This window comes from Coccidioides posadasii, chromosome 2 (assembly GCF_018416015.2).
Source record: "Coccidioides posadasii str. Silveira chromosome 2, complete sequence".
Taxonomy (NCBI): domain Eukaryota; kingdom Fungi; phylum Ascomycota; class Eurotiomycetes; order Onygenales; family Onygenaceae; genus Coccidioides; species Coccidioides posadasii.
This window is the reverse complement of record NC_089408.1, coordinates 3,154,283-3,181,161: the sequence shown is the minus strand read 5'-3', so window position 1 is coordinate 3,181,161 and position 26,879 is coordinate 3,154,283. Positions and strand designations below refer to the sequence as shown.

Sequence of the window (26,879 nt, the reverse complement as noted above, 5' to 3'; positions counted from 1 at the left end):
ATGTCAATCTTCAAAATCCACAGAAAAAAAGAGACAAAAACGGAAAAGAAAAGTTTCACCAAAGGGGAAGAAAATAAAATAAAGAAATTCGAGCCCCCTTATTTTTGGCTTTGTTCAATCGACAGCCGGTTTCAATTCCCCGGATCGACATTAAAACAATTTGGCCCTGGCTCATCACGGCGACGAAGGGGATTTGAGACACTAATCATAATGCTGAATTGCAGAATCGACCGGAAGACGCGCTGTTCCCTTGATATCAGGGACCCAGCCGCGAGGTAGCGCACTCCCGTCACCCAGATCGGCGTAATGTAACAGTAAAAATACACGTTGTGACTGTCCAACGGAGAAACAACAAAACCAAAACCAGGTATTATTTCAGCCCTATCGTTTTAGCCCTTTCAACAGAGCCAACGAGGGCAAATTCGAGCAGGGCAAAGCTTAAGCAAGGGAGGGGGAAAAAAAAAGGAGAGCGCCAGGAGATAGGAGTCAGGACAGGACAGGAATAGACAGGACCGGCACCTGGCGCAGACATGCAGATGGAGAGATTGGGATAATCAAACAGCCAGGTACAGCTGGCGGGAGAACACAAACACATACCGGAGTACACACACGCTCACTCACACAAACACACACACTTCCTCCCACTTGGAACCTTAGTTGCTGTGGTAGTTTCGCTGTTCCCAGTCACTCCCAGATAGTAATAGTTGCTTCTATACGATCCTTTCCCCTCCAGTTTTAGTTCCCCGTTAATCAACCACCACATCCTCCCCCATCCTACCTCGTCGTTCCCCGTCTTTATTTCCTCCCTTCAACGCCCCGTTGCTCACCCTCTGTCGTTTCCGTTCCCCATCGCCGCTGTCCAGTCTCCATTGCACGTCCCTCTCCGTGGCCATTCTCTCCCGCCTCTTGACCGACTTTATGATCCTGGTGACCGCTCGACCTTCCCCCCCAGCTGAGACTGATTTAGACCCGCAGCCCTTGCCACAATTGCCACTCTCTACACACGTCGCGGCGCTCCACGAGCATCATTTCACGATCCGTCGTCCTTGCAGAACTTGGTCGGCTGGTCGATGCGGATGTTGACTGCGTGGCTACCTATGATTGAGTATGGACAATCGCTCCCTGGCCTCGCCGCCCTCGATACGCGTGTGTCACTCAACTCCAACCACTGCTACCAACACTGAACAGAACCACCGCCTGCCCTCGAGATCTCCGTCGTATTCGAAAAATTCTGATCGCTCGCCGTCATCGTATGGGCGACCAATGGCCATCCCAAACTCCAACGAGCCGCTGGCGCCGCCGCCATTGCCTCCGCCCCGATTCATTGAGGATCTCGCGCAGGGCCACGACTCCGGGTGGAAATGGGGCAATTCGTTCGAAGGAAAGCCAACTCTGGCCCCTATAAAGCCGACGTCCAGCCTCTTTGGCGGTCACAGTCGCCCGCCTCTTGTCCGTCGGGACGAGACTTTTTCGTTCCCTGACGAGTTCAAGTGCGGAGCGGCGATGTCAGCTGCGACGAGCCCGTCGTCGGAAACAAGCCCATCTGGGCAACTGACTTCTCCGGATGCGGCTCGATCAGGCTCACTTGGTTCTAACCCCTCCGGCTCACGGTTAGTCTTTCGCCTTTTCTTACCCCTAGACGAAGAATAACCCATAGCCTTACGAACCCAAAAAAAATAAAAAATAAAAAATAAAAATTAAAATTAAAAATTAAAAAACACACTTTTTGTCGCACCCTTTCGGTTACAGAGCACATTTCTTAGTATACATTGATATTTTCACCGTTCGATACCTGTCCTCTTGTTTACCGTAAATCATCTTTTTGGCCAGTTCGTCCGTTTTTGCACTTGAAGTTTCTTTGAGGATCTCTGGCTGATTTGAATCCTCGTGGTTTACGTCTCCTGGAATTAGGATGGGATATAGTCTGGAAGGAGAAAAGCCTCTTTCAAAGAAATGTGTTGAGCGTTCCTCAAATGCCTACGACCAACACCTCTTGTCGAAAATCGGGAAACCGGGTTCCCCTCCACGGCTTGCGTCGAGCTTGGGCACTTCCTTGAACAGCACAAGCCTGCCATTCCATTCGAAAACCAGAACACTTTCGACCTTATCGATTGGCGATGGGTCGTTGAGCCCAAGGGATATCCCTCCAAGATGGGGCAGTGGTCCCCCGTCCGCCGCAATTTCTCCTGGCACAAAAATGGGGGCCTGGCAAGATTATGTTGGGTACCATAGTCCGACCGGTGATAGCTCTGTGCACTCTCCCATGGAGATCGACAGCTTCAACCATGCCCGGGAGCGGTACAACAGTAATTCCTCCGGACGTCGTCCAACAGAAGAAAGACCCAGCATTTCGGAACGGTCTAGCAAAGCGAGCTATGATCAAGGAATGTTCGCCGAGCAAGATACTGATTTTGCAATGGATGATGCGGGACCGACTTCTCAACCCAGTTTACCGGGGCGTATGTCCTTTACAGAAGGCTTTTCGTCTATATCGCGTAATAGCATGAAACGAAGGGCCTCGTCACCTCCACGGGGTGCAGCTGCGGACCCAATGTATGGGTTTACGGATGTAGATAGAGACAGGCGAGCGCTGGGACTCCGATCCAATAGCTGCACCTCTCCTACTACCCGGTATCCAGGAAGTCACGGATCCATCTCCTCGATATCATCAAGTCTGCGAACAGAATCATATGCATCATCGACTGGGCTCTCTGCTGCGGCGAGCAGCATTTCTTCTTTTGGAGGGCCGTCTCCAGGAGGAATTTCACCCACTTCCGATTTGGACACATGCTATGAAAGATCGTACTTGCCGCCTACATCACATCGCTCGCAGTATGCCGAGTCTGTGGACATGAAAAGTTCGGTTTCACGAAAGGGTTCAACACAGAATGGTATTGGTCTCTCAAAGCCTACTGCACCAAGGATAGGAAGACTATATATTTGCGAATGCTGCCCAAAGAAGCCCAAGAAACTTGAGAGCCTGGAAGAATTACGGTATGCATATCATTTGTTATTTTTTACTTTTATTTATTTTCTACATTGGTCACGGAACTAATGAGTTTCCTCGGCTCCAGTGCCCATGAGATGGAAAAGCAATATACGTGCCAGTTTTGTAATAAGCGATTCAAAAACAAGAACGAAGCCGAACGGCATCAGAATTCTCTGCATTTGCGACGGCATTCTTGGTCTTGTGCTGCGTTGTCAAATCCCGAGTCTGCATTCCACCCTTCAGCTTCCCCGACTTGTCAAACCCCTAACGGTCCTTCACACGATACTTGTGGATACTGCGGGGTGGAATTTACGAATTTCCCAAAGCCCGAATGGGATCGGAGAATGGAGCACCTCATCAACATCCATAAGTTTGGGGAATGTAATCAGGCAAAGAAATTCTACCGCGCCGATCACTTCCGTCAACACTTGAAACATAGCCATAATGGATCAAGCGGGAAATGGACAAATACGCTGGAGAGTGCGTGTATGAAGGAAGAAGCACCCCACGAAGGACTCCCAAGCATTGGAGAGCAGCCAGGTGATAATGGAGAAGGAGAAAATACGGAAGTTGGACCTCGATCAGCGACAAGCAGAGTCGCAGTACATACCATTGATGAAGTGATGACGGGTTCTTGACATCGTTTAACAGCCATAATTTTTCGCCGCGCGAATATTCCTTGTGTCTCCTTCTGGGGAATAACTGGAATTATTCTTTCCAATTACTCGAGATTATCCGTTGGTTGGCTCAAAAACTTTCAATTTTCCAAATTGCAACGGCGGTTTTTTTTTTTTTTTGCTAGACCCTTTGATTCTAATATGCCCCTTGCGGGGGTTTCTTATAATTCATACTAGTTGATTGGCTTCGTGATGTGTTTACGGCAGACTTGGATGCGAACGTCCTATTCTACTCTTTTAAGGGGCTGGCTGAATGTTCTTTATATCCCTGCTCGAACAAGGTTGTTTTGCTCGCATTGAGAGTGCTGAGCGTTGAAATCATTGGCAGAAAATCCCCCTTTTTTTCGTTTTTTTTCTGGCCATATATACACATACTTCGCTCTCCTTTTTCTTTTTCTTTTTTTTTTGGTTCTGGTTTGGTACCTTGATACATATAAGAGACATACTTCACGGCCGAACGGGATTTCACTCTCATGGATCAGTTGTGAAATTCGAAGAAAAAAAAAATATTAATACAGATCCTTGAAGTTTCTAATATAACATCAGAGTGCGGTTATAAGCTTTGCTCTGTGTTGGCACTGGCCGGCCTAGCGGTTTTAGAATATGCAATCAAACACAGGCTCCTACCGATTGCCAGGACCATTGGGATGGTGAGGTTCTTGGTTTCGGACAGAAGTTCTATAATAATATCCCACGTATATGACCCGCATAGGAGGGCTTGTGAAGCTCATAGGAGGGGAGGGCACAATTCATGTGACCGTATGCTGTTCCCGCTGACAAAACACACCCCACTTCCCCAACGAGCACTCAAAACCAACTGCGCTACATACACATATCACGGGTCCCAGGGTTTCGCTGTGTGAAGACGATCATATATTGAGCAATCCAAAATGGCTCAATCACTTATCCCGAATAGATGGCATTTACGCAGAGTCGCGGACTCCGCAGCACGGTCATGTTATATTTGCTATAAGCCATCTTCAAGCGTGCTGATTACGCCAGACAATAAGGTACATACATGGATTTTGGCCTTTTATTGACTACTTGCTCAGAGGATTTCCTTCCTAATTCCTCATTTTGGTGATTTTATGTCTCTGCATTGTACTTATTTCTGTGGGTAGGATTTCTTCTACATATGTCCAATCCACTTGAAGGACAAGGGATTCTGCTCACCCATCATTGATGAAGAAGAAGTGGCGGCCAAAAAGAAGAAAGAAGAGATGGCAAGGGAAATAGAGAAGGTTAAAAAGGAGTATGAAGAGAAAATGAAACGTAAGAAGGAGAAGGAGAAGGAAAAAGAAAAGGAGAAGGGAGAAAAAGACGAGGGGAACAAGAAAAAGGAGAACGAGGACGAGAAAAAGGCTGAGAAGGAAAAGGATGAAAAGGTCTGTCGGCATGGGTTAATGGCTCGAATTCCTGTTGTGAATGGGTTCTAACGGCTCTTGCAGATCAATGCAATACAGGCTGCTCATACTGGAGGGGTTACAGGTGAGGACGGCCCTCGCATTTTTACACTCCACAAGTACGTTTTACGGTGATTCTCATAGGGCTACACGCTCATCTGTTCTTTCCAGGAACTTCTATCAGATGCGAATTGATAAACTACGCAGCATGGAGCTGGCAAAGCGGAATCGCGAGCGGATGAAGGACGCTTCATTCTTTCCTTCAGCTCCAAAGAACGATTTTTAAATTCTGCGGCATTTTCTACGTTATGATAAAGCGATATGCTACGTGCGCATTTGAGACGGAGGTGGAATTGCTCCGCAATCCTCCGTAACTTTGCAAGATCAGCTTATCACAACCGCTCAGCTGAGGCGCAGGCAACCTCTTCCCATCTCCTCCGGACTCAAGACTGAAATCAAATGGACGACGAACCATACATGGCATCGATTCCCTTGGCTATCTTGGCCAGCTGAAGGTGCACGGTGTTGTCTCACGCGAGCTGGTAGTGCACTGACAAATACCAGACAGCACGGCTGGCACTTGGATTCTTCAGCGGCTGGAGTGGGTCATTCTTCATGGTAAGCACTAGCCTCCGACTGCGACGTCACCGGTGAGTCCAGGTCCATTCGAGTGTTTTGGCGTTCGTGGGGGGATGATGTCAAAATTTTAACTCCGCGGTCTGAAGCTCAGCCTTATCAGACGGCCGATGCGGCTTTAGCCAAGCGCGGAAATGACTTCCGTTTTGGAGTCGGAGATCGGACGGACTTGGATTTTCCACCGTAACTTTGTTACGACGTAACCTTGGTAACTTATGCTACGGAACCGGATTAACCGATCAACCCGACGCTTCCTTCGTTCGACAAGCGTGTGATATCGGGGATTTCACTCACCCTGCGACGAAGCTCCCGATATTGTTCAACGGAGGATTGCTCAGTGCTTCAAATTCAAAACTCAATTTACGACATGCAGGTGATTTTTGACCAACTTCCAAGGGATGAAATGGTTGCATTACTACGTTTCCAAAATAAGTCAAAAAAAAAAAAAAAAAAAAAAAAAAAGGAGCATACAAAACAAGGGCGGGTTACTGGCTAGATATTTCCAGTCCAGTAGGGCAAAGGAAAGAAACTCCAAACGACCTTAGCAAAAACATAGACGCGGCTTCAGTATCAAATGCGGCATTCCTTTGTTCCGCAATACATGTTCAATTCAAAGTGATCCATGGACCTTTGTGCCCTTAATCTTCTCCTTCCATCCTATCCACCGAGCGAAATATGAACCGTGTTTCTCTGTCAAAAGAGGCTGTATGTGGCCCCTTCGCAGCGGCAAAGAAATAACCAATGCCCCTATGTCAGGGAATAGTAGGGGTACGGGGGTTTCCAATGCAACATTACTATGCTTTGACCAATCCCTCCTCTTTGAGTCTCCTGTAGATCATGCCGAGAAGCAAGCGTCGAAACTTGCTGGAATCGCTGGAATAAGTGATCCTCGTTGGAAAGGGGTGGTGGCGGTCCTCGTTTGTACCCTCAAAGTCGAAAATATACATGCTATACCAGTCAAACAAGACGACGTCTTTGCATTCCTTGGAATACTTCTTGACTTGCCTAGACAACCCCAGAGCATTTCTTTGAAGTAGTGAAAGGTTGTCATTATGCGCCGCTTTGTCAATTACTGCAGTAGCACCGGCCGCATCGGTAATTATGGGTTTCCAATCCCTGAGTTGTAGGGTGTTTAAGTTTTTGTACTCAAGAACAGCCACAGTGGCTTCCTTGCCTGCTTTTTTGTAATGCCATCTGAGATCCATCCGAGCTTTGCCCTTCTGCGAAACCACCTCAGACTGGCATCGAAGTGTCGCACCTGCTGGGAGTATTCCCGATAAAACAGCATTCACAGGGTATACAAGCTGCAACGCTGAAATTCGCAGGACATCTTTCTCTGTACGGATATAATGACTCGTCCCGAGCTGTGGCATCAATTGTTGAAGGCATCCAGGGATCGACGTCGCAAGTTGGAGGGCCTCTTGGGCACTTTTTAAAAGAATGGCAGGATCCTTCTTGGTGAGGACACGGATAGGGTCCTGGTTCTGATTGGATGCGGCCTCCGACGTCATTGTGTGGTATTCGACATTGTCCGAGTCAACGTGCGGCAGTGGCTTTGAGAAAGACTGGAAAATAGTGATGGCTGGCTCCATAGTTGATACTCGGCTCGAGGCTTTTTATTATAACGAGGACTCTGACAGAGGAGCTGGGGAGGGGTTTGGTAATGTAGACAATAGCTTGAGAATGTATAGAAATATTGCTTTGTGCTTCGATAATCGTTTGAGGGAAGAGAGTTCTGAGAGGACATTCAGCTTCTTCTGCCATATTTATGTAGTAGGCTGAATATACAGCTAAGCGCCTGGAGTGGTGGAAATGGGGGCAAGGCGGTAAGTATGAGAATGCCTAGGCTCCTATCTGTAGATCACCCATTGGGAAGATGATACCTAGGCGCCCGGTATAGGGATTAATTCGCCGGCATTTCTTTCCCTTGGTAGCAAGTTTCAAAGATGCAGGAAGAAGCTCCATCGGTTGGTATTTAGTTAATCACGCATTTCACGAGTTTCAAAGGGGAGTAAATAACAGACCGATCACAGAAAACATCGCTGTTCATTGGCGGCTCTCGTCGTAGGGCTCAACTATATTTATATTAAGCGTATAGATATCCATAAATAATTTTGGGGGACCCGGAGACTGGTCCCCCATATGCAAAAAATATGGATGGTCGCTGCCTGGCACTGGATACCGTTAAGCGCCCGTGTTGAATTTCTGACGCCTTTTATGCATGAAGGGGGCCACCAGGGCGCCCTTAGTCCCTGCTAGCCAGTCATGTTGCTTGGAACCAGCTGAATCGAATTAAGCTGCTGTCCGTCTTCCATGCTTTTGCGTGATATTGCACCACACGAGAGCAAAGTAAGGCCCAATGGATATGTAGTGAGGGGAGTCCGATTCAGGGCCTATTCAGTTGTGCTTTTTATAGAATCTAATAGTGCGGATAAGATGTGAGTGAGCCTTGATAAAAGGTTATTTTATAGCTGTAAGGATTGGGATTTTCTTTGGTTGACGGGACCTTTAACCATAAGTAATGTTCGATTGTGATGCCAGCTCACAAACAGCCGGTACTCTGTATGCCAGAGGAATCTCTGCGATCACTGACCATCTGCTCAAATAACTTCCCAATTGAGCTTTGTAGATCAACCTCTATGTTATAGATAGCACAGAGGTTCATAACCTAATCGACGACAGGATTCTTATCAGTGGATACTATGTACTCCGTAGTTAAGCTCAGTATGAATGAGAAAAGACAAGTTACCTTTGGAACCCCACGGAAGTACCTTGTTAACCTTCTACATTGAGTCACGTGAATGAGATTTGTGTGTTAGGTAATCCAACTGGCGTCCTCCACATCTTCCACGCTTCCTCAGGGCACCTGTTGTGTCCAGTCACTCCCTACTAGTCATGTTGCTACTGTGCCTTGGGACCAGCAGGCGTCAGTATATAGAGAAAAGTTTTTGCTATCTCTATTGAGCCTTTGTCTTTGTTCTACAATGCTCAAAGTGCTGTTATTAGCAATTCTAAATACCAGTCCTAATTGCCCACAATCCCTTCAAAACATCAGTGCAGCAGTTGCCAGGCTGTACAATCCTCTATACTTTGACCAAAGTGACGATAACACGGACCAATTTCGTTAATTTCGAGTGCCAGTGTTCGCATGAGACAGCATCATATGCCAAACTCTCTTAAGAAAGTTACGGATAATAAGCTGACTCGGCAATCTGGTCCACTGGCAAATTGGCAATTTACTAAGGATAGCCCGGATCTGGAGAAAGAGGATAGCCAAGATAGATAATTGAACGCTTGGAACAATGCCAACGAATCTTTGGGACAAAGTTATAAACTTAACTAAATAGATTTAATATTTCAACTCCAGTCACATTCAGCAGATCTTGTTATCTTCACATGTTTGGCCTAGCTGCCGATATCACCAACAAACGGGCGGGAAAACGCCCAATCTCTCCGTTGTTTGACAGAGAATATTAGGGTGATCCTCATATACCTATTTAAAATCGAGTCCATTTTTCCAATGCCATGTCACACGCATTTCTGATATCGCCTTTGAGGAAGCCCTGGCGTGAATTTGGAATTGTGTGGAAGAAAGGTAAGGAAACGTGCATTGATAATGAATGTAAGAGTTCCCAGTGAATAAAATCAGGACATGCATTATCATGATTCGTGTCTGCTCACATGTAGGGAGCACGTGCGTACAATTCTATAGTTGACTGGAAAAAAAAAAAAAAAAGGGAGGTCTAGCCCGGGTCATATATTATTCAAAACCATTTCCTTTGCCTTGCCATCACCTCCCTGAGTTGTTCTCGTACGCTTCTCAACTCTTCGATCTGAACCATTTCGCGCTGGAGGACTTGCATATGCTCTTTCTTCAGGGCCTCGAAGCTGTCGTCTAGCTGCTTGTGCCAAGGATATAGGACAAATACTTGGAAACACAGTGCCGAAGAAGCGACTATGAAGTTTGTTAATGAGACGGAGCGCGTAAATAGCATTGTGTGTACTTTTGAGCGGGTTAGTCCTCTAGAAATGATAAAAAAATAAAATAAAATAAAAGGGGTTAAGTACTCACTAGGAAAGTGATAGGACTTTCGATGATATTATTTATTATCCTCGAGCAGTTAACGAACGGAGAATTTTGAGCAAGGATTATTAATTAGGAGGATTAATGTGATCTTCGGCCGTATATCGTTTTATTCTGCTCCGTATGCACTATACGGGAGGAGCAGGCTTCGAATGAGCGACACAGACGTGAAAAAAGAGCGGAATATCGTAGGAAAGGAAATGTATGTACTTGTGAACGTGGAAATTTGGCAACTCTCCTCGACCCTGAGCTTATTTATATCTGCTTCGCGTTTCCCCTACATATATACTCCGTATATCGCTCTCATATCTTCTTAATCCGAATTTTGTTTCCTATTCACCCTGGTTTGCCGCAATACGCCGAGATATCGCCGAAGGCCCAAACAGTTTGGGGGCAATTTTGGGTTACGGTGAAGCCTGAATCACACGAGTCAGCTAATCGTCAAATTAGGGTCTGTGCCTTACGTGGGACGCTGTTTCGGAGTATATGCAAGGCATATCGGATGTGCACTATGCTATGGAATTCATGTTGGCATTCTGTCTTGATATCTAGAGCAAGGCAGGTCTATGCTCGAGATGTTGAAAATTTCACCACATAATAGTCTATTCTGATGAAGGTAATTCCTGCTAGTTATTATACTTGCAGCGACATGTGAGAAATAACATTCCCGTATTGCACTCCATGCTATATCGCAATTTAGGTGATATGCTTCAAAGGATGACTAGTCCATACATAATAAACTAGTTACATCGGAACGGCCGAGGTAACTAACTAGTTGTGCACCCGCTGCTGAGGGGGGGAATTTTGTTGCTTATGATCTTTAGTAGGATGTCAAGTAATTTCTGCGAGGAACAGGGAATCTGATTGGACTTGTAACAGTCCAGTACCTTTAGTTGTGAAATCTTGAATGTCCTCCGTACTCTGTACTCGGTACTCTGTATTCACATGGAATTTGATAAAGAGTTGGACACGGGCCTTCATATCACACATCCCATACCCACACAAATAGATGTCAATATCTTAGCTGATGTTGTTGTATCTAAAACAAAAAGTTGTATATCTAAGATATACCATCACAAGATCTCGCCAAATTCAATCAAAATGCTGCTCAAAAGTGCCTCTTTAAAATAAAATAAACCATGAGAAGATAGTCACAGAAGACAGAGCCTGCCATGTAGATTCATAACAAGCCGAAAGCAAGATATTGATGGACCAAAAGAACCAATAAAAGGCAAATCTAAAAACAACACTGTTCTGGAAGGAGATGTGAAATCAAAAATCAAATCAACCACTAACCACGGGGAAGAGCCAAAGCCAACGCTATGCAATGATGTATAAATAACCTCACGAACATAATGAATTGTATGAACAATGCAAACATAAGAGAACCAGCAGATGGAGCACATGATGGAAAACAAACCAAAAAAGACAAGGAGCAAGGAAAGAAATGCTGTGAGTTTGGTGTGAAATGTTGTTCAGGAGAAAGTCCAAAAAAATGTGGAATCAAAGGTATTGGAGAAAAGCTGGATGCAGGGAATAAGGAGACAAGAATCTACAACAAGATGTATCGTGCTCTAAGATATGATGTGTAGATGCTTACACAAAAAAATCTATGAATGTGGAATGCGATCACAACATTCCCGAGCTCGACAGATACCAAGAATATCCGGTCGAGAAGAATACACCAAGCGAAAGCCAACCGGGAGTCGAAAGGAAAGCTGCAACTCCCTCTTTATCCGGTGTGTTTTTGTCGCTCGGTTGACTCGAACCTTCAATCGGATTAGCATTCGCATCCCGCGGAGGAACGGGGGAGGTTGTTGGTTCGGAAACTATTTTGACACTTGAAACTACAGGGTGTTGGCAATGGGAAACAAAGATAAAAGGGACCGTTGGAAAGCTTACCAGCGTTGGGGGGTGTGGACTTGTTGGAAGGAGGAGTTCCTGGATATTCTCGAGCGGCAAATCCTGGAGACAAGCTTACAGTTAACGTCACAACTGCAAAGAAGGAACGAAGGAAAAGCTCACCTATCCGACTCTCGTCATAGTCGAACACGGAATAAACGTTTTTTAAAAAGGTATCGCCCAATAGCCATTGATCTGGACCGAGGGCTTGACGAGGGAGAATGTACGAGTTACAACTGTCTCCATAACGGTTTCCGACATAGTCTTTGGGAGACACGGTCCATCTCGTGCCGGAAATTTCAATTTCTAGGGAGAGGTTTGTATCGCAGGGGATGGTGAAATACTGATCACCTTTGCTCGACCCTGGGATCAAGGCATGGATGGCCTCCGCATCCTTCATTGGCACCAAGATGAACGAAGTTCCCGTATCGATGACGGCGCTCTTTTTGGTGAAGTTAACGCGCTTACCGCCAACAATGGCATCACTAACTGGAATTTCCCATCGATTGGTACTCTTGATGACATCCGTATATGTAATGTCCCCGGTGAATTTGCTTTTGTCGATATCGCCAAAAGTCAGTTGTCCGTCCCTGGTATCATCAGCGGCGCGCTGCAAACTGATCCCAAAAATGTTCCTTTTAAAGAGCTTCTGGTCCGCAATGACCTGCAAAATTGGCTTCAACTTGGTTATTTTGGATGGGCCGAGTCCTAGAATCCCATCCATAGGGTAGTTGGCAAAGTCCTGGGAGACATTCAGTGCGGAGCCGAAATCGAGTTCGAGTTGGAAACCAGCCATCGACAACGTGTCCCTCACTATGACGCCCTCCACATGTCCAGTGCCGTAGCTAACCTCCCACTCTTCGTCTGTGACACTTAGTGTCTTCGAATGCTCGATTCCAAACCTGTTGTGTTGCAAGCAGGCTGCAGCCGTGCAGTTTGAGCCCATCACCCAGGACTCCGAAGCACCCGAGTCCAGCAGCAACCACATTTCCTGCCCCCCCGATCCAAATCTAGCAACGGAGAAGTAAGAGTAGTCTTGACCATCCTGATTCACGGCAACACTGTTTTCCATTCTGGGATCTGATCCCATTATAGCACTGTATTTATTCTCACGACGGACCTACATACAAGCTCAAAGTGTCAGCCAATCTCTTCGAGCATATGTAGTAAGGACTTTGGATATCATTTCTCACTAACCTTCCGCGGCACCTTCACGAGATCTAGAGTCAATGGCTTCTTCTCATCTTGAAGAGGCATCCTCGTGAAGGGTACTACTGGATAAAACCGTCTTCGACCAGAATTCGGAAGGCCGGGGGCATCCCATTTTGGCAGTTTGATAGGATAGAATGCGGACACACCCGTCGAGAGTATCCCCGCAGAAAGGAGCCATGAGGAAAGATGCATGATCCTAGAAAAGGATGTATTGTAGGTCGGCCTTCTGGGTCTTCATTCAGATAATTCCGGGGCTGGGAGTATGAGGATCTTTTTCAATTTTGGCAAGGGTTTCGCAATTTCATCCCATATCTTGATCTCAATTGAAAAGCGTACGGGAAACTAGTGGGAGGTTTACGGCAAAGCCGCATGCGGAATTGACTTATATAGTGCTGGGTTAAGGAAAAACGTTGTGCCAGAGAAATTCGAGAATTCGATGATCAAACGCCACAAGTCAAGCAAACGTGAAACGAAACATGTAGAGAGGGGCAAAAAGCAGGTATGCCGAGAGCGTCGTGGCAAGTCTGAAACTGGCTGCGAATGAACGTGCAATATTAATAAGTTGTTCTAGAAAATTTGTCAGGGCGGAGCGGGCAAGCAGCAAATGAGATCCTGATGGCGAGGATTAGGACCATGGAAAAGTTAAGCCATGAAAGGAACAAAGCCGAGACGGCATTGGAAAAGACCTGGGAAGGACGGATAGCAATTGAGAGCGCAAGAACGAAGGGAGACAGCAGATGAGAGCTGAGGAGAAGAGAGGGAGAGGTTTCAACCAGGGATGATGTGAAGGAGATAGAGAGAGGGGGGGCACGAATCGTTCGAGATGGACGTCGTGCTGCCTCCTTGCCTGCGATGCAAAGGGGGTTGAGCTGGACCGTCGACCGTGCGGGCCCGCGCATGTGATTGGTCGGTTGCGGGGATCGTCCGCGCAAGGAGCTTGGGCCAATGGCATCGCGTGCATTACTCGTGGGTGGGCCTAGTGGGGTCTGCTCTAACTTTATCCTGGACTAGTGGGTGGATCACCGAACATGAGCCTAAACCGCATTTCGGCCTAGTGTCAACCTTCTTAAGTCCGGCTAAGCCCGCACACGCTTTGCCTCTTTGCGGGATCCGGGGGACTCCGCTGGGGTAGCCAGGGACGAACGCCCGCACGGAGACCGCAGGGGTGGCCGGCCAGGCACCTACAGGCGTTGCACGTTAGGGGGTTGGCTAGGGGGTTGTTAGGGTCGAAAGAGTGGTGCAGGGGCGTGTCGGCCTCCCACTCGTTTGTTTTCTTGGGATGGAACAGCGCGAAGCGAAACACAGTCTGGGCGAGAGAAACCAGGACCAGTCTATTTTTACTCGTCTCTAAATGATATGTGGAGCGGTTCCAAATCCTCCCTTGGGTATGCCTGTGCCCCAAGGCCTCGAACTTCGGAAATGATGCAGTCTTTTTTTGACCCAACATATCACGGCTGCTGTCCTAAGCGCCTTTGACAACAGAGTGAAAATTATCCACTTCCGTCCTCGACGCCCAATGGCACAATCCAGGGCGCTTAGCCAACTATTCAAATTGAATCCCAGTCTGGCTCTGCATCTTCATGCCGATTAAGTCACCGAGACGCTTCATTTTCACACGTGTCCTCGGACTGCCAGCTGAGGCTGCTTTATATTGTGAGTGCCCACCGTCACAATCTCCCCGTCGAGCCAGTGGCCGGCCTCCCACGGTCACCCAGCAATACGTTATATGTAGTACAATCGTGCTGCGTACCCTGTCCAGCACTCTCTGCACCGTTACCACGCATGAATCATCCGAATCACTTGGTTTAGATACCAGCGCATGTCATTGGTTTATTGGTAACGACTATTACCCTCCCGGATCTTCGGTGCCTGTCATCCGCAGCAGAGAACTATTAGCAATGGCATGAGGAGATCAAACGCGTTTAACTGTCAGCTGCGAAGGGGGCTACGTGTAACAATCTGCAGTTCTGAACAAGTCCAGAATATTCATAGTCATGAGTTTGCCTCTTGTGAAATAGCTCCATGGCTATGCGCACGATCAAAGGGAGTGCAATGGTTTCTCGTCTACTCCAACCGCCTTTCTGTCAAATTATCTGAAGGTCTGCAGGAATGGCAGGAGTGTTTCCAGGGCAGTTAAGGAATCAAATTGGACATAATCATCGCCCGAGAGATAGTTGAGCTGAGACTCTGAACATGGTACTCTTTATTTAGTCCTGAGATAAACTTAGCTATATCCTCTATATAGCCAGAATAGGCCACGTTGTCAAGCTTTTAGCATCATGTCAAGCAAATCACATTGAAATCTCAGCCTTAGGCTACGATATTTCAAGGTTACAGCTATACCTCCATCTTCTGTGAACCATTTCCTATCCCTGATACTGTGGAGGGGAAGTCATTAACTGAGGAGGAATCACCTTCTCATCCAAGCTCATCAAATTCGTCGAATGAAAGCAGGAATATACAAAAGGCATTCATATATCTCCATGACATCAAATCACAAGATTTTATGCTTAGAGCTGATTTCTGCACCAAGATTGAATATGCAACCTTTTGAAGACATGGGGTTTAAACTTTGATTAATCCAAGAAGTGGTCACAGCAGTAATCTGTTGCTGTGTTCCGCAAAAGAATGCATCATTAGTGATTTTGGCGTGAACAAAGCGGAGCCTATACTCGATAATGGGCCCAAACACATCTTCGTGAGGCAAAAAAATATTTATCTTCCAAGTAAAAAAAAAAAAAGAAAAAGGACACGGGGTGGGGTCTGAAGGACCAAACTTTAAGACCTGCCCGGTCTCGCTTCATGTTCAAAATGTTCCCCGGCTCGGGATCAGATAACATTAAACAAGCAGTATTGATAGTACTTATGCAGAAATGGAAACGAACTGAATATAGCGTCAACTATACCAAAAACTTGACAATTCAAGTAAAGAGCTGGGGGGGCAAGGAGGTATACAGCACCGTCAATGGACGATGCGACCACTCCAAAGCAGCGTTTTTTAATATGTAAAAGACATCCATGTCCATCAAACACTCGGACCATCCGGTGGAGTCATGGAGGGAGAAAGGGGAGAAATAAAAGGAGAATCATCTTGACTGGATATTCGAATTTTGTTTGGGGCCAAGGGCATCGTCCAACATCGCATTCCATAACCCTTTTATCATCCCCTTTACTCCTATTGCGCTTTCTTGACTCTTAGCCGCATCCAGTGAGGATGCGGCTAGCCTTGACCTATTAACGGTCTCTGTGAGATTGTACGGGTTGATCTCGAGTGCATAGTTGTCCACCACCTCAGCCATTGGGCTTGGTTCACTGCCGTCTGATGAAGCGCCACCAATGCTATAGATCTGAGGCTTCATGGGCAAGGTGCCGCTGGCGCCCGCTGCTTCGAAGTGGGCATACGCATCTGGAGGAACCGGCATACGAGGAAAACCAGAGGTGGCGGCCGTTTCGGCTTCGAGGTTTCTGGGCATGAAGACAAAGTCAACAGGAGATGAATCGTTGACAGCCTTGCTGCCACGGGATGTGTTGAATTGTCGTTCAGAGCTAGTGTTTCCAATAAATGTTAGCCAAGAACTCTCGAAATCTCCTTGGCTAAGAAGCGCGTAGCTTACCTTCGTCCAAACGCAGGGCCATCGATCCGCTTCATCGCGATGCTGAATGCCCTTGTTTGGAGGAAATCATGATTTGCAAGGCGATCCACAAGCTACACATAAATCGCAATGCCTAGATCAGATGGGGGCCCAAGGGAGCCAAGTAGCCGGTGGCACATACCTCAGCCTTACTCCCCCCGGCCCGGAGATTCCTCCTCTCGCACTCAGCTCTCAGGTCTGCAACGCTTCTTGCACGGTAGATTGACGTGACATCAGGTCCAGAGGCTGGTTGAGCGGAATAGGCTCCGGTAATGTGCAGAAAGCGGCGGAACGGGGCCATTGAGGCCAGAGTAGAAGCTGGAGCTGAGGAATTTTGTTGGGAAAGGAGGCGCAGAGCACGCAGCGATGTAGAACGGGGAGCTGCCATGACGAATTGGACTGAGTGTACTCGACAGACCGAACGAAACTAGTTCAACAGCAATTATGAAAGGAGAGGTCGAGAATTGAAAAGAAACAGGAGCAAAGACGGATTTCTCAAGGGGAACAGGACGTGGTAAAGCTGTCAACAAAAAAAAAAAAAAAAAGGAATAATGTGATCGGACGATCGACGAAGATTTAGTCAAATGAATTCCCACGCAGACAATTATGATTTTTTTTTTTTTTTTTCCTTTTCTACATATGATCCCAAACTGAAGCTAACGGCAAATTTCCTGTGTTGAGAGCACAGAGAGAGGATCAGAGCTCTGGAGGGCTGCTATTTATGCCAGGAATCAGCTGACCCGAATTGAGCCGATTTGGGTTGGATGGTTGAGGCGTTGGTTGGGGAAGCTGGAGCTGGTGACGGCCGGTGCTGCAGGCTGATCCAGGCGTGTCAGCTACGGGCGCTACCCACTCTTCATGCGCCGCTAAAACAGCTTTCTCCGCAGCTGCCAAGCGCCTGGTCTCCGAGCCCGGAGCTTAGCCAGAAGGTTCTCAAAGGTCGGGAGAGCACGATGTTTTGCCAACAAGACCGGAGACATATGGAAAGGGAGACAAAAAAAAAAAAAAAAGGAAAAAGGAGACTGAGACTGAACGCACAAGAACAAGGCGGAGAAATGACAATTAAAAAGGGGGCCGGGCCTGAGAGATGAAAATGAGGGGGAAAAGCCGTGTCTGATGTGGGCTAACCCGTTTGGTCCGATGCGATGGGAGGGTGGTGTGGTGTGCGATCCATCCTCAACCTTCTTCCTGGGTATTCCCTCATCCCCCCTTCGCCTCCGATTAATCCTCGCGAATGGGCCTGTCGGAACGGCTGGGACTGTTCGGGTGTCGTCATCCTCTGGGAATCCCGACTCACTTCGCCCGGGTGGGCATGATGGGGTCCCCGAATCTTCCTTTCTTGCACGCACTCCGTATGTATTAATGGCCATCTTCACTATGGAGTGCGAAAGAAACGAATTCCATAAACCGATTCTCTGTGGTTTCGAACCCATCTACTTTCACCGACAGACCATCGCAGGGATATTTATTACCTAATTTGACTCTCGGTTAGTTACGAGTTCTTCTCGAACTTGGTCTACGCGTCCCGTGCCGCAACCACTGCCGTCCAGATCATGCCGGTTTGTGGGGGGTAAGGGGTCGAAGGCGGTGAAACTTGTATCTCTACATACAAGGTACACCGATCTGCGTCAAAAACGTGCTTGTCACGTCCACCCCGGTCTGAGGTACCTCTCTAGTCTGTATGTTGGGGGTTTGCGGCCACTCAGAGCGGCCCTTTTTCAACGCTGTTTTAAGCCCGTATGTCGTCCACGTGATGCTTGGCACGCGCCGCTTTACATCAAGATCGCGTCCATCACCATCAATTTCAATGCTCTCGCAAATTTCATCCGGCGATGACCCCCATGATGGTGTGTCCACGACGTACGAATACTCATCCTTGTTTTCTGGATATGATCTTGGAACTCTCTTTCTGTCTGCTATTCTCAAATGCATAAGTTGAACAACTTCCCCTTGTTTCAAGCAATTTCAAATCCTCCAAGTCAGTATCCTGATCTCTGCAAATCTGCACAGTTGTCTCTTTGCTCTTCTGCCACCCCACAATTTCTGTCTCACTTATACTGACAATATGATTGCCCAGTGGCCTCTGATTTGAAAGTTTCAAGTCAGATTACTGAGATTTCATATTTGGGATCCCGGCTTCACATGATTCAGCTAGGCGTGATTAGGGCAGGAACCTTGGCATATGCCAAGGCTGACCACCACCTATCTGCACTAGTCTTTTCTAGTTTAGCTTACTTAGGCTCTTAATCAGCTCCGATCTCGTCGGTCAGTTTCCTCTTTGATCTTGGCCTCTGGGAGCTTTCACCTCTTTTGTTGAACTAGCTGTTAATCAATTGCTAATTTCCTCTTCTACCTGATTGTTTGGAGGATCGACCAGCGCTCAGCTCGCCCGCGAACCTCAGCCAACCATCGCTAAGCACCCTAGCGCCTCAGCGTCGGCCGGCGCTTCGACGACAAGGAAAATTCGGCATGGTGATGGCGAGAGTCGTGGGATTGCAATTGTGGCCATTATGGTTTTGAACTATCGCTCTTTTTTTGTCTGCTCGTTTGCAAGTTCTGGTCGGATACTGCCTGGCCAAACTTCACGCCCTTTAGCACTGTTCTGCTCAACGCTTATCCCAACACGCGGACTTCATCAGAGGCTGGCTCCTCTCTCAAAAGAACTTGAACCTATGTCGGGACTCGACTGCGAGTTTTTCTTACCATAATATGTCCATGGGATCTTCTAATAACCATAATAGCATTGTTTGCCTACACTTCCGGTCGATGGCTACACCTTGACAAGCCGCAGCGTGATGCGCGGTACATCCATTTTAATTTCGATCGCCTGTGTGAGAAAGTACTTTCCCTATGCCCTTCCGCCACTTTCATTGAAAGCTGTGAGAAGCTAGAGGGAGGGTTTAGTAAAGCATTCGTTATGAAAACCAACAACGGGAGACGTGTCGTTGCGAAGTTTCCCATGTCCGTTGCTGGGCCAGCGACATATGTGACTAACTCGGAAGTTGCAACGATTACTTACTGTAAGAATAAGGGATGTAAGGTGTTGATGTCTGAGCGTTAACTTGTGCTTACAGTGCAGCGCCACACCAAAATACCAATTCCAGCTCTTCTGGACTGGAGCGATGACCCGACTAACCCAATTGGCTCCGCATACATTATTATGGAACATGCGGGCGGCGTTGCATTGCAGGAAGTATGGGATGGGCTGCCGTTGGACAAGAAAGTAAAGACGATCGGTGCAATCTGTACAAGAATTGCACCGATATCCAAACTTGATTTTCCTGCCTATGGCAGCCTTTATTTCGCGGACGCGGCATTTCTCGACGTTGATTCGAAGCAGAAGCTTGAGAATGATTCTACATTTTGTGTTGGCCCACACTGCAGAAGTACATTTTGGGATTGCAATGTTGGGGAACCAAGATATTATACATACAAAGAACCAAACAGAGGGCCATGTGAGATGACCTTTAATCCTCTTACCAGTATCATTCTTATTTAACTGACTTCCTAGGGCGTGATTTTTCCTCATACACTTCTGCTCTGATCGATGTTGGCTTTGCAAGACTGCCTCCACCAGACCGTCCCCTTCTTCTTCAGCAGCGCGCATCATACCAAGGTTCTGTGGACAAACACTTGGATCTGCTGAAAATTGGGCAAGCTGTTTTCCCCAATCTTATAAAACACCCAGCGATTCAGTCCAACTCCACACCCACTCTCTTCCACCCAGACCTACACAAGAGGAACATTTTTGTCTCCAAGGACGACCCCACAACCATCACTGGCTTCATAGACTGGCAGTCCACCAGTGTCGAACCGGTATTCGAGTACGCTCAGGACGTCCCCGACTTCGCAAGCATCCCCCCAGGGGGAACATCAGAAAACGCCGAAACAAGTCTCTGCTACCAAGCATATGAGCTAGGGTGGGCTATGTTAACTCCGCGACTAGGTGCAACCAGGAAGATTGACCAAAGACTTCTCCGGCCGTTGATCTATTGCCACCGGACGTGGAGGGATGGCTTTGTGCCATTTACAACCGAGTTAATGCGGTTAAGGGAGGGGTGGGGGGAGCTTGGGTTCAAAACGCCCTGCCCAATCCCCGCCCTAACTGCTGAGGAACACGTATTTTACAAAGAACAGCTGGAAATTTACGAGAAGATGCTGGAATTCCGGCAAGATATGATCGAGACACTGGGGGTGGAGAGTGACGGCTGGGTTTGTGTGGATCGCTGGGAAGACGTCAAGCGGGCTCATGCTTATTTCTTTGATACACTTATGGCCAATATGGAGGATGACAAGGACCGTGAGGATTTAAGGGGGATGTGGCCATTTGATGCATGCATTTCTGATTGAGAGTGAGGCTCGACAGGCAATATTCAGTTACAGGGCAATGAAATAGGTGAAAAACCCAGATTCTGGATCTCAATCGTTCCATCCGCGATTTTAATAGATCATACCGGTATGACCAGATCTAAATCTGGCTCCCACTCTGAGTACCCAGGCTCGCCACTGTGCCCTGGCTTATGCCAGCAGTTTCGGAAGCTCTCACCATGATGGGCGCTAATCCTAAAGAGACTAGATCGTCAGGATATCCAAGGGGGAAGCACGTGAATTCTGTCTTGAAACACCAGGCACAAGACAGAGAACCTGAGAGGACTGTTCCAGCTCATTCCTCTCAAGTATTTCACATGCATGTCTATTCTCTTATGCTGCTTGCCACAGGTATTGCTCTGTCTTGTGTTTACTGTCTTGTTTGATTGATTGATTGATTATGTCATACACCGACCCAGCCGCCCCGAAGGCCGCTATGCGGGAAAGCAAAACAAATCAGCCGCCAGCTACGGCTCTAAATACATGGGGTCATTACAAACTGGGTAGAGATGAATGAAGTAAAGGAGAGACAGAGAATCATAAATCACCCCACAAACAAACACCTTTCAGCTGGTTTCATCCTGGTACTGCTCATTGCTGCTGCAGACACCTTCTTGTGCCATAAACAATTGAGGAACTGGGAAGAGAATCTCCGCCAGAACCCCCAATGTGACTGTGCTGTGTTCATCTTGTTGTCCCATAAATAACCTTGTCTTGTGTTTTCTGTCTCTTGAATATGTAGGCTCTTTGTAAGATAAAGAGTCTTCCATATCAATTGTAAGCACATCTGGTGTGGATATATGTTTGGTTCAGACAGTGTGTGGTTGCTTTGGCCATGGAGTGATGGACAACTCTTTTCATTGGCAGGAGGCAGGACAATTGGGTCTGTATTATTGGCGGTCGTACGTTGATAGCTGAGGAGATCTGGAGGCAAGAGACCTAGCTATCCTTCTGTTCAGAGCCGCGTGGAAAAGGGAGGAAGACAGGGTAATCGGGTCCGTAGTGTTTTTTGCGGTCGTACGTTGATAACTGAGGAGATCCAGGAGGCAAGAGATCTAGCTATCCTTCTGTTCGGAGCCGCAGGTGAGAGGGGAGGCAAGCAGGAGAAAAGAGGGTGAGGCACCCTTTCATATTGATGATCTCAGCAAGGTAAGAGGGACTCAGATTCTCTTAGCTGTTCTTCATCTCCATGTTGGGCTGGCAGTGAAATCTCTGCAGCCAAACTGCATGCCAGAGATCTCAACAACCATGCCACCATTTTTCATCCGCTCTTTTTGGGCAGAATTTAGCTTCACCACACAGTAGCTGGGCAATAACCACTGTATGATTACTAGTCCCCAGCACCGCGTAGAGGTGCCTGCCCACGCTGGGGGTTTACTGTCTTGTGATAATTATTGTCATGAGTCAGCCGTCACAACTCTTGGCAAGAAACAAGACTATATCAGTCCTGGCAATTTCTTCCCATCTCAAATACTGATATGAGACTATTGCGCTATCTCATTGAGTGCCCGCAGGCTCCCCGGGGACACATTTCACACAAGAGTCACGACTTTCCCGGCCCCCCAGGGCAAAGGTTCGGAAAAACATATCCCAGCCGAAATCACCATGTCCCGAAAATCCGCAAGGCATAAAGCCACGTTTTTTGCGGTATAACGGCGCTTGCTGGGACATTGGGCGGAAGCGGTTTCCTATCACACTGTGTAATGGGGACTGCCTGTGGTTTGTCATATGTTTCATATAGCTGCTCGATGCGAAGCTGATCAAAGTTTGAAGATAGTTTAACCAAGACATTGCCAAGTCAAGAGGTCTCTGCCGTATTTCGCGCTTTCCTTGGATGTTTCCCATTCGTGTTTCATCGCCTCACGGATGACAGATTTGTCGTCGCCATCAACGTCTGTAACAGATCTGGTTCGCATTGCCCAGTGTTCGGGCTTAGTCAGCCAGTTACGTTCCGCCATCCATCTGATGCATACATCGGGTGTTGATATTATCGTCAATTTCCTTCGGTGGAAATTTTTGTAATTAGTTAGTCTATAGAAATAATGTTTTACGGAGTAGAATAGTCAAAAAATGGGGTTTCGTTGTGCAAGATTACATTTTGTACACATCTAGGACACCCGCAGCTCAGCGGTGCAAGCCAGAGCAGTGGCATAAACGACAGTGGCACATGCCACAGCGTAAGCTTCGATGGTAACCCGCTGCATCCTGCCACCCGCATATAGGAACACGACGAAGAGATGAAATCTCTATAAGGCGCTATACCTAATGTAGAACGGAGAGAGTGTACTACCGTACAATCAAAACATCCGCTTGGAGGACATCGGAGTGTGGATCCTTCCGGTCTGGTCTGTGACCTCAGGCAGCCAGCCAACGGCAGTCTACGCGCTGGGTGTCAAACATACTTAATCATCGCATCACCACAGCCATCTCAATCACATCGAGACAAGGGAATCCATCTGAAACTTCTTGCTTCCTGATACGGCCACTGTCCCTATGCTGGGTCAAACCTTGAAATGCAAGCGGGGCCTCTACGTGATCACCATGCAGCTGCATGAATGTGTTTGGCTCGCGGCGTACGTGATTTTACTTTCTGTCTCAACAAAGCTGGATTTCTTGACATTTTCACTCGCTAACAGTGTTGGCAGCAAGCGGCTATAATGGTGCTATTTTCTCATGTATATCTGCTGTTGATTTTGACCTGGCCTGGCAGTATGGAAGGAAATAGAAGGTGATAACAAATATAGATATACCCATCCAGGCACGCTAAGGACACCCAAACAACTTCTTCCCAATTCAACCACTGCTCTGGCTTATACCACCGCAGTTTCTCAAGCTTACACCGTGGCAGATGCAACTGTCCTAGCTTATGCCACGGCTCTGGATTATGCCATCTGCCATTCCTCCCGCGTTCGCGGGTGGGACAAAGGGAAATATATGACGCTTGTATTGAAATTTCTTTATTTTTCCCCCCTACGTCTCTCAATCAGTTTCAGTTTCTACCGATAAGCCGGTTTCTTTGTGTGTGTTCGTTGTTCCGATGCAGAATTCCGGTATCCCACCTGCGGGTTGCCCCTAGTTACGCGCTACCCTTCCACCCCAACATCTTCACATTTCCTATTTAGTTTCTCCCTTTTCTCGTGCTGGGATTTGGACTATCCGCATACCCTGTTGCTTAACTGGTCTCGTTTAGTCAGCTGAGTCTTTGCTGCTGCTCGTATGGCGAAGAAGAAAAACAATAATCTGAAGAAAAACAATACCAGAAAACCACGGAAATCGACCAGGACGCGAAGATGTTGGACGATAAAAATAAGCCCCCAGTTCCCCATGGACATGAAGCCGATGTGGACGAAGGGATTGGTGATTTGACAGCGAGTGTGAAAGGGTTCGTCCATAATTTGAGTCCAGGATCTAACGGGGAGTACATTGCTAACAGGACAGACTCTTTTTTACCTCGAAGTACTCAGACCTAGTCATTAGATCGCAGGATCAAGAGTTCAAGGTGCATAAGGCTATTCTTGGCGGACAGTCCGAGTATTTCGATGAACTCTTCAACGGCGACTGGAAGGTAAACAAAAATCTGACCGCTTTCTTTAAAACATACTATCTGACCTCAGCCTTGAAATCCAGGGAGAAAAACGAGACTACCATCGACTTTCTCAAAGACGATCCCGGCGCCATCAAAGCAATGGTCCGCCACATGTACGGCCTCGACTTCGAAACCTGCGGCATCAATCGTGATCACACTTCTCCTCTATTATTCTCCGTCAAGGTCTACCCAATCGCAGATTTCTACCGTGTCCCACAATTGAAGCAGCGTGCCAAGGAAAAAGCCGAGAAGGCTGCCAGAACCTGCTGGGCGATGAACGATTTTCTTACCGCTATTTCAGAAGCTTATAGGACTATTGCTGGGGATGGTAGGGAGCTTCGGGACTTGCTTGTTGAGGTATCTCGGGAGCATATCAAGGAGCTGCTTGGGGACCCTGGCTTCCTGGAAGTCCTTCAAGAGACGAAGGGCTTTGCGGCTGATCTGTCTAAAGTGCTGGCTTCGGGGGTAACGTCGACGAAGTACCGATGCCCGGTCTGTTGCACCCAGTGGAGGGTGCAGCGTTGCACAGGCTCTCGTTCACTGGAATATTGCCCATACTGCGCCAACAATTATAACTGGGACCAGTACAAGTGTTGAAGACCTCTGTTGCTTTCTGACGTCTCTTGATTTCGGCAAATTGGGACAAATGAAGACCTGCGTCAGTTATAAACTCCCTCAATCCATGTCACTTCTTTCCTTGCCTTCCGTGCCTTTGATTCCTCGTCCTTGCTTGTATCAATTGAACTCCGAGTTCCTCCTTATTAGTTAGCTAATTTCGAGATCTAGAAGAGTTCCCACGATATATGTAGTAAGCTTATCCCTATCCCTGATATTCTTCCTGCATGAGTTGCCCTGAAAATCCATCATTACCAGATCCTAAACATCTTTCCCGTCGACTTTTCGATTTGAAGGTCTTCGTAAATCCGCCATGTCCGCAGACTACAAGTCCAATGGACCGATCCACGGGCGGGTCTTTGACCCAAGATGCAGAAAAGACTTATGATCACCGACTGTGAATGGCTCTGTAAGTCCACGCTGCCGAGACGAGGAGGGAACGCCTTTGTCGGGATGATTCGTTTGCGTGCATTGGTCCAAGCTGGCTAAGTCAGTTATGGAAGGGCGAGCAGAGGTCCTTGGAAATTCACCGCGGCAGTGATAACAAAGGAACCGTTCGGTTGCAATTCTCGCAAGTAATGGCCTCAGATCTTTTCGGACACCGACTTTTCAAGTGCTCAGAATAGCGTTTCGTGTTGACCATGTCCTTGCAATACACTGTTTCATTTGTGGATCCATGGATGATGGCGAGATTGCGAAGAGTCCGCGATGGAGACGGCAATGGCGATGGCGATGGAGATGGTGATGGTGATGAAGTCCAAAGGTTTGAGTCTCCAGAGCTTCGACTTGCCTCGCTGACGGAGATTGCTCCAGGGCTGACCTTAAAAAAAAAAAAAAATTCGGACGAAGAAACGGATCAGGTAACAATGTCTTGTCTCCAGTCTCACCTGTTGGAGAAGCACTCTTATTTTCTCCAAGTGCTATCGTTGATACCACTGTTCAAGAGAATGGTGACCTCGAATTCCACCGCCTCGGAGTTGGACATCTATCTGTTAAAATCCGAGCCAGATTGACTTTGGATGGAGGGAAGAGTGTTCTTTCAATGTAATAAAGCTGACGCAATATGATGAATATGGCGGAGAATTGAAATGGTGCTGCAACAATGCGTGGGGAAGGGCAGGTGTATTCAGGGATATATGTGATGAAATACTAACTCAGTGGGGATAGCAGCATGTAGTGCTGCCGATCTCTCAGGTCCCATTCCCCCTGAACGGCTGGATCTCCTTTTTCAATTCTTTCTACTCCGTATTGCCTCTAATTTTTAAATGCTAGATTTGTTTTAGTCAATAGATCAGTGCTCAACTCGGTTGATAAGGGAAAGAATATCGAAACCAGGATCTTTCGCGATTGTTTCTTGTCCAGAGAGCCTGCATAACATATGTCCGTAGTCCTAGAGATGCCTGTCAGACAAGTCCTTAATATCTTATAGGCGAATTCAATACATCTTTGAAAAGGCCCAAACTTTCCAGCAAAGGCTGCACTGTCTTTGAATTGTCTTCGTCATCGCATTTTAATAACATGTCTGTTGAGGCTCGCTTTTTCTTGCCGTCCTAAAATGCGTGCAATGCAACGGGAGATAGATCTTGCCGATGCAAGAATCAACCGAATCCATCTGAAAACAACCAAGCTTCATCTAGCTGTATATGCAATTGACAACAACCTCCAATACTTCTATATGACAAAGCGTTTAAACTCTTGTCAAGCATGATGGGCGGTTTGAATACAAGCCTGGAAGCATTAACCCCACTGATGCGCTATCGAGACAACCAGATTTC

At 47.3% G+C, this 26,879-nt stretch overlaps 7 protein-coding genes across 8 annotated transcripts; 4 read left to right on the top strand and 3 right to left on the bottom strand.

Annotated features, from left to right (window-relative positions):
- Window positions 1–1,865: 1,865 nt before the first annotated feature.
- Window positions 1,866–4,184, top strand: D8B26_003570 (uncharacterized protein). The gene is made up of 2 exons (XM_003068198.2): window positions 1,866–2,994; window positions 3,075–4,184. Exons 1-2 carry the CDS (start codon window positions 1,913–1,915, stop codon window positions 3,625–3,627), a joined length of 1,635 nt encoding a protein of 544 aa, XP_003068244.2. The 5' UTR covers window positions 1,866–1,912; the 3' UTR covers window positions 3,628–4,184.
- A 372-nt stretch (window positions 4,185–4,556) lies between these two features.
- Window positions 4,557–6,942, top strand: D8B26_003569 (uncharacterized protein; the record flags this gene model as incomplete). The annotated part of the gene is made up of 4 exons (XM_066124189.1): window positions 4,557–4,676; window positions 4,788–5,051; window positions 5,115–5,154; window positions 5,241–6,942. 4 exons carry the CDS (start codon window positions 4,557–4,559, stop codon window positions 5,309–5,311), a joined length of 495 nt encoding a protein of 164 aa, XP_065980268.1. The 3' UTR covers window positions 5,312–6,942.
- D8B26_003568 (uncharacterized protein) lies at window positions 6,500–7,216 on the bottom strand (the record flags this gene model as incomplete). Its single annotated transcript, XM_066124188.1, has 1 exon — window positions 6,500–7,216. The coding sequence occupies one exon, from the start codon at window positions 7,214–7,216 to the stop codon at window positions 6,500–6,502; it is 717 nt and encodes a 238-aa protein (XP_065980267.1).
- Window positions 7,217–10,735: 3,519 nt separating this feature from the next.
- On the bottom strand, window positions 10,736–13,362 carry D8B26_003567 (uncharacterized protein). The gene is made up of 4 exons (XM_003068201.2): window positions 12,889–13,362; window positions 11,815–12,811; window positions 11,692–11,754; window positions 10,736–11,636 (listed from the first exon to the last, which is right to left on the bottom strand). The coding sequence occupies exons 1-4, from the start codon at window positions 13,093–13,095 to the stop codon at window positions 11,419–11,421; spliced, it is 1,485 nt and encodes a 494-aa protein (XP_003068247.2). The 5' UTR covers window positions 13,096–13,362; the 3' UTR covers window positions 10,736–11,418.
- A 2,627-nt stretch (window positions 13,363–15,989) lies between these two features.
- On the bottom strand, window positions 15,990–16,923 carry D8B26_003566 (uncharacterized protein; the record flags this gene model as incomplete). Its single annotated transcript, XM_003068202.2, has 3 exons — window positions 15,990–16,449; window positions 16,518–16,609; window positions 16,678–16,923. 3 exons carry the CDS (start codon window positions 16,921–16,923, stop codon window positions 15,990–15,992), a joined length of 798 nt encoding a protein of 265 aa, XP_003068248.2.
- A 1,707-nt stretch (window positions 16,924–18,630) lies between these two features.
- Window positions 18,631–20,969, top strand: D8B26_003565 (uncharacterized protein). 2 transcript variants are annotated; one of them, XM_066124186.1, is made up of 3 exons: window positions 18,631–19,555; window positions 19,610–19,990; window positions 20,047–20,969. In XM_066124186.1, the coding sequence occupies exons 1-3, from the start codon at window positions 19,453–19,455 to the stop codon at window positions 20,883–20,885; spliced, it is 1,323 nt and encodes a 440-aa protein (XP_065980265.1). In that variant the 5' UTR covers window positions 18,631–19,452; the 3' UTR covers window positions 20,886–20,969. The 2 variants fall into 2 exon arrangements, with proteins under 2 accessions (XP_065980265.1, XP_065980266.1); XM_066124187.1 differs by having other exon boundaries at window positions 18,631–19,990.
- Window positions 20,970–23,748: 2,779 nt separating this feature from the next.
- On the top strand, window positions 23,749–25,238 carry D8B26_003564 (uncharacterized protein). Its single transcript, XM_003068204.2, has 3 exons — window positions 23,749–24,285; window positions 24,368–24,468; window positions 24,531–25,238. The coding sequence occupies exons 2-3, from the start codon at window positions 24,443–24,445 to the stop codon at window positions 25,084–25,086; spliced, it is 582 nt and encodes a 193-aa protein (XP_003068250.2). The 5' UTR covers window positions 23,749–24,285; window positions 24,368–24,442; the 3' UTR covers window positions 25,087–25,238.
- Window positions 25,239–26,879: the final 1,641 nt, after the last annotated feature.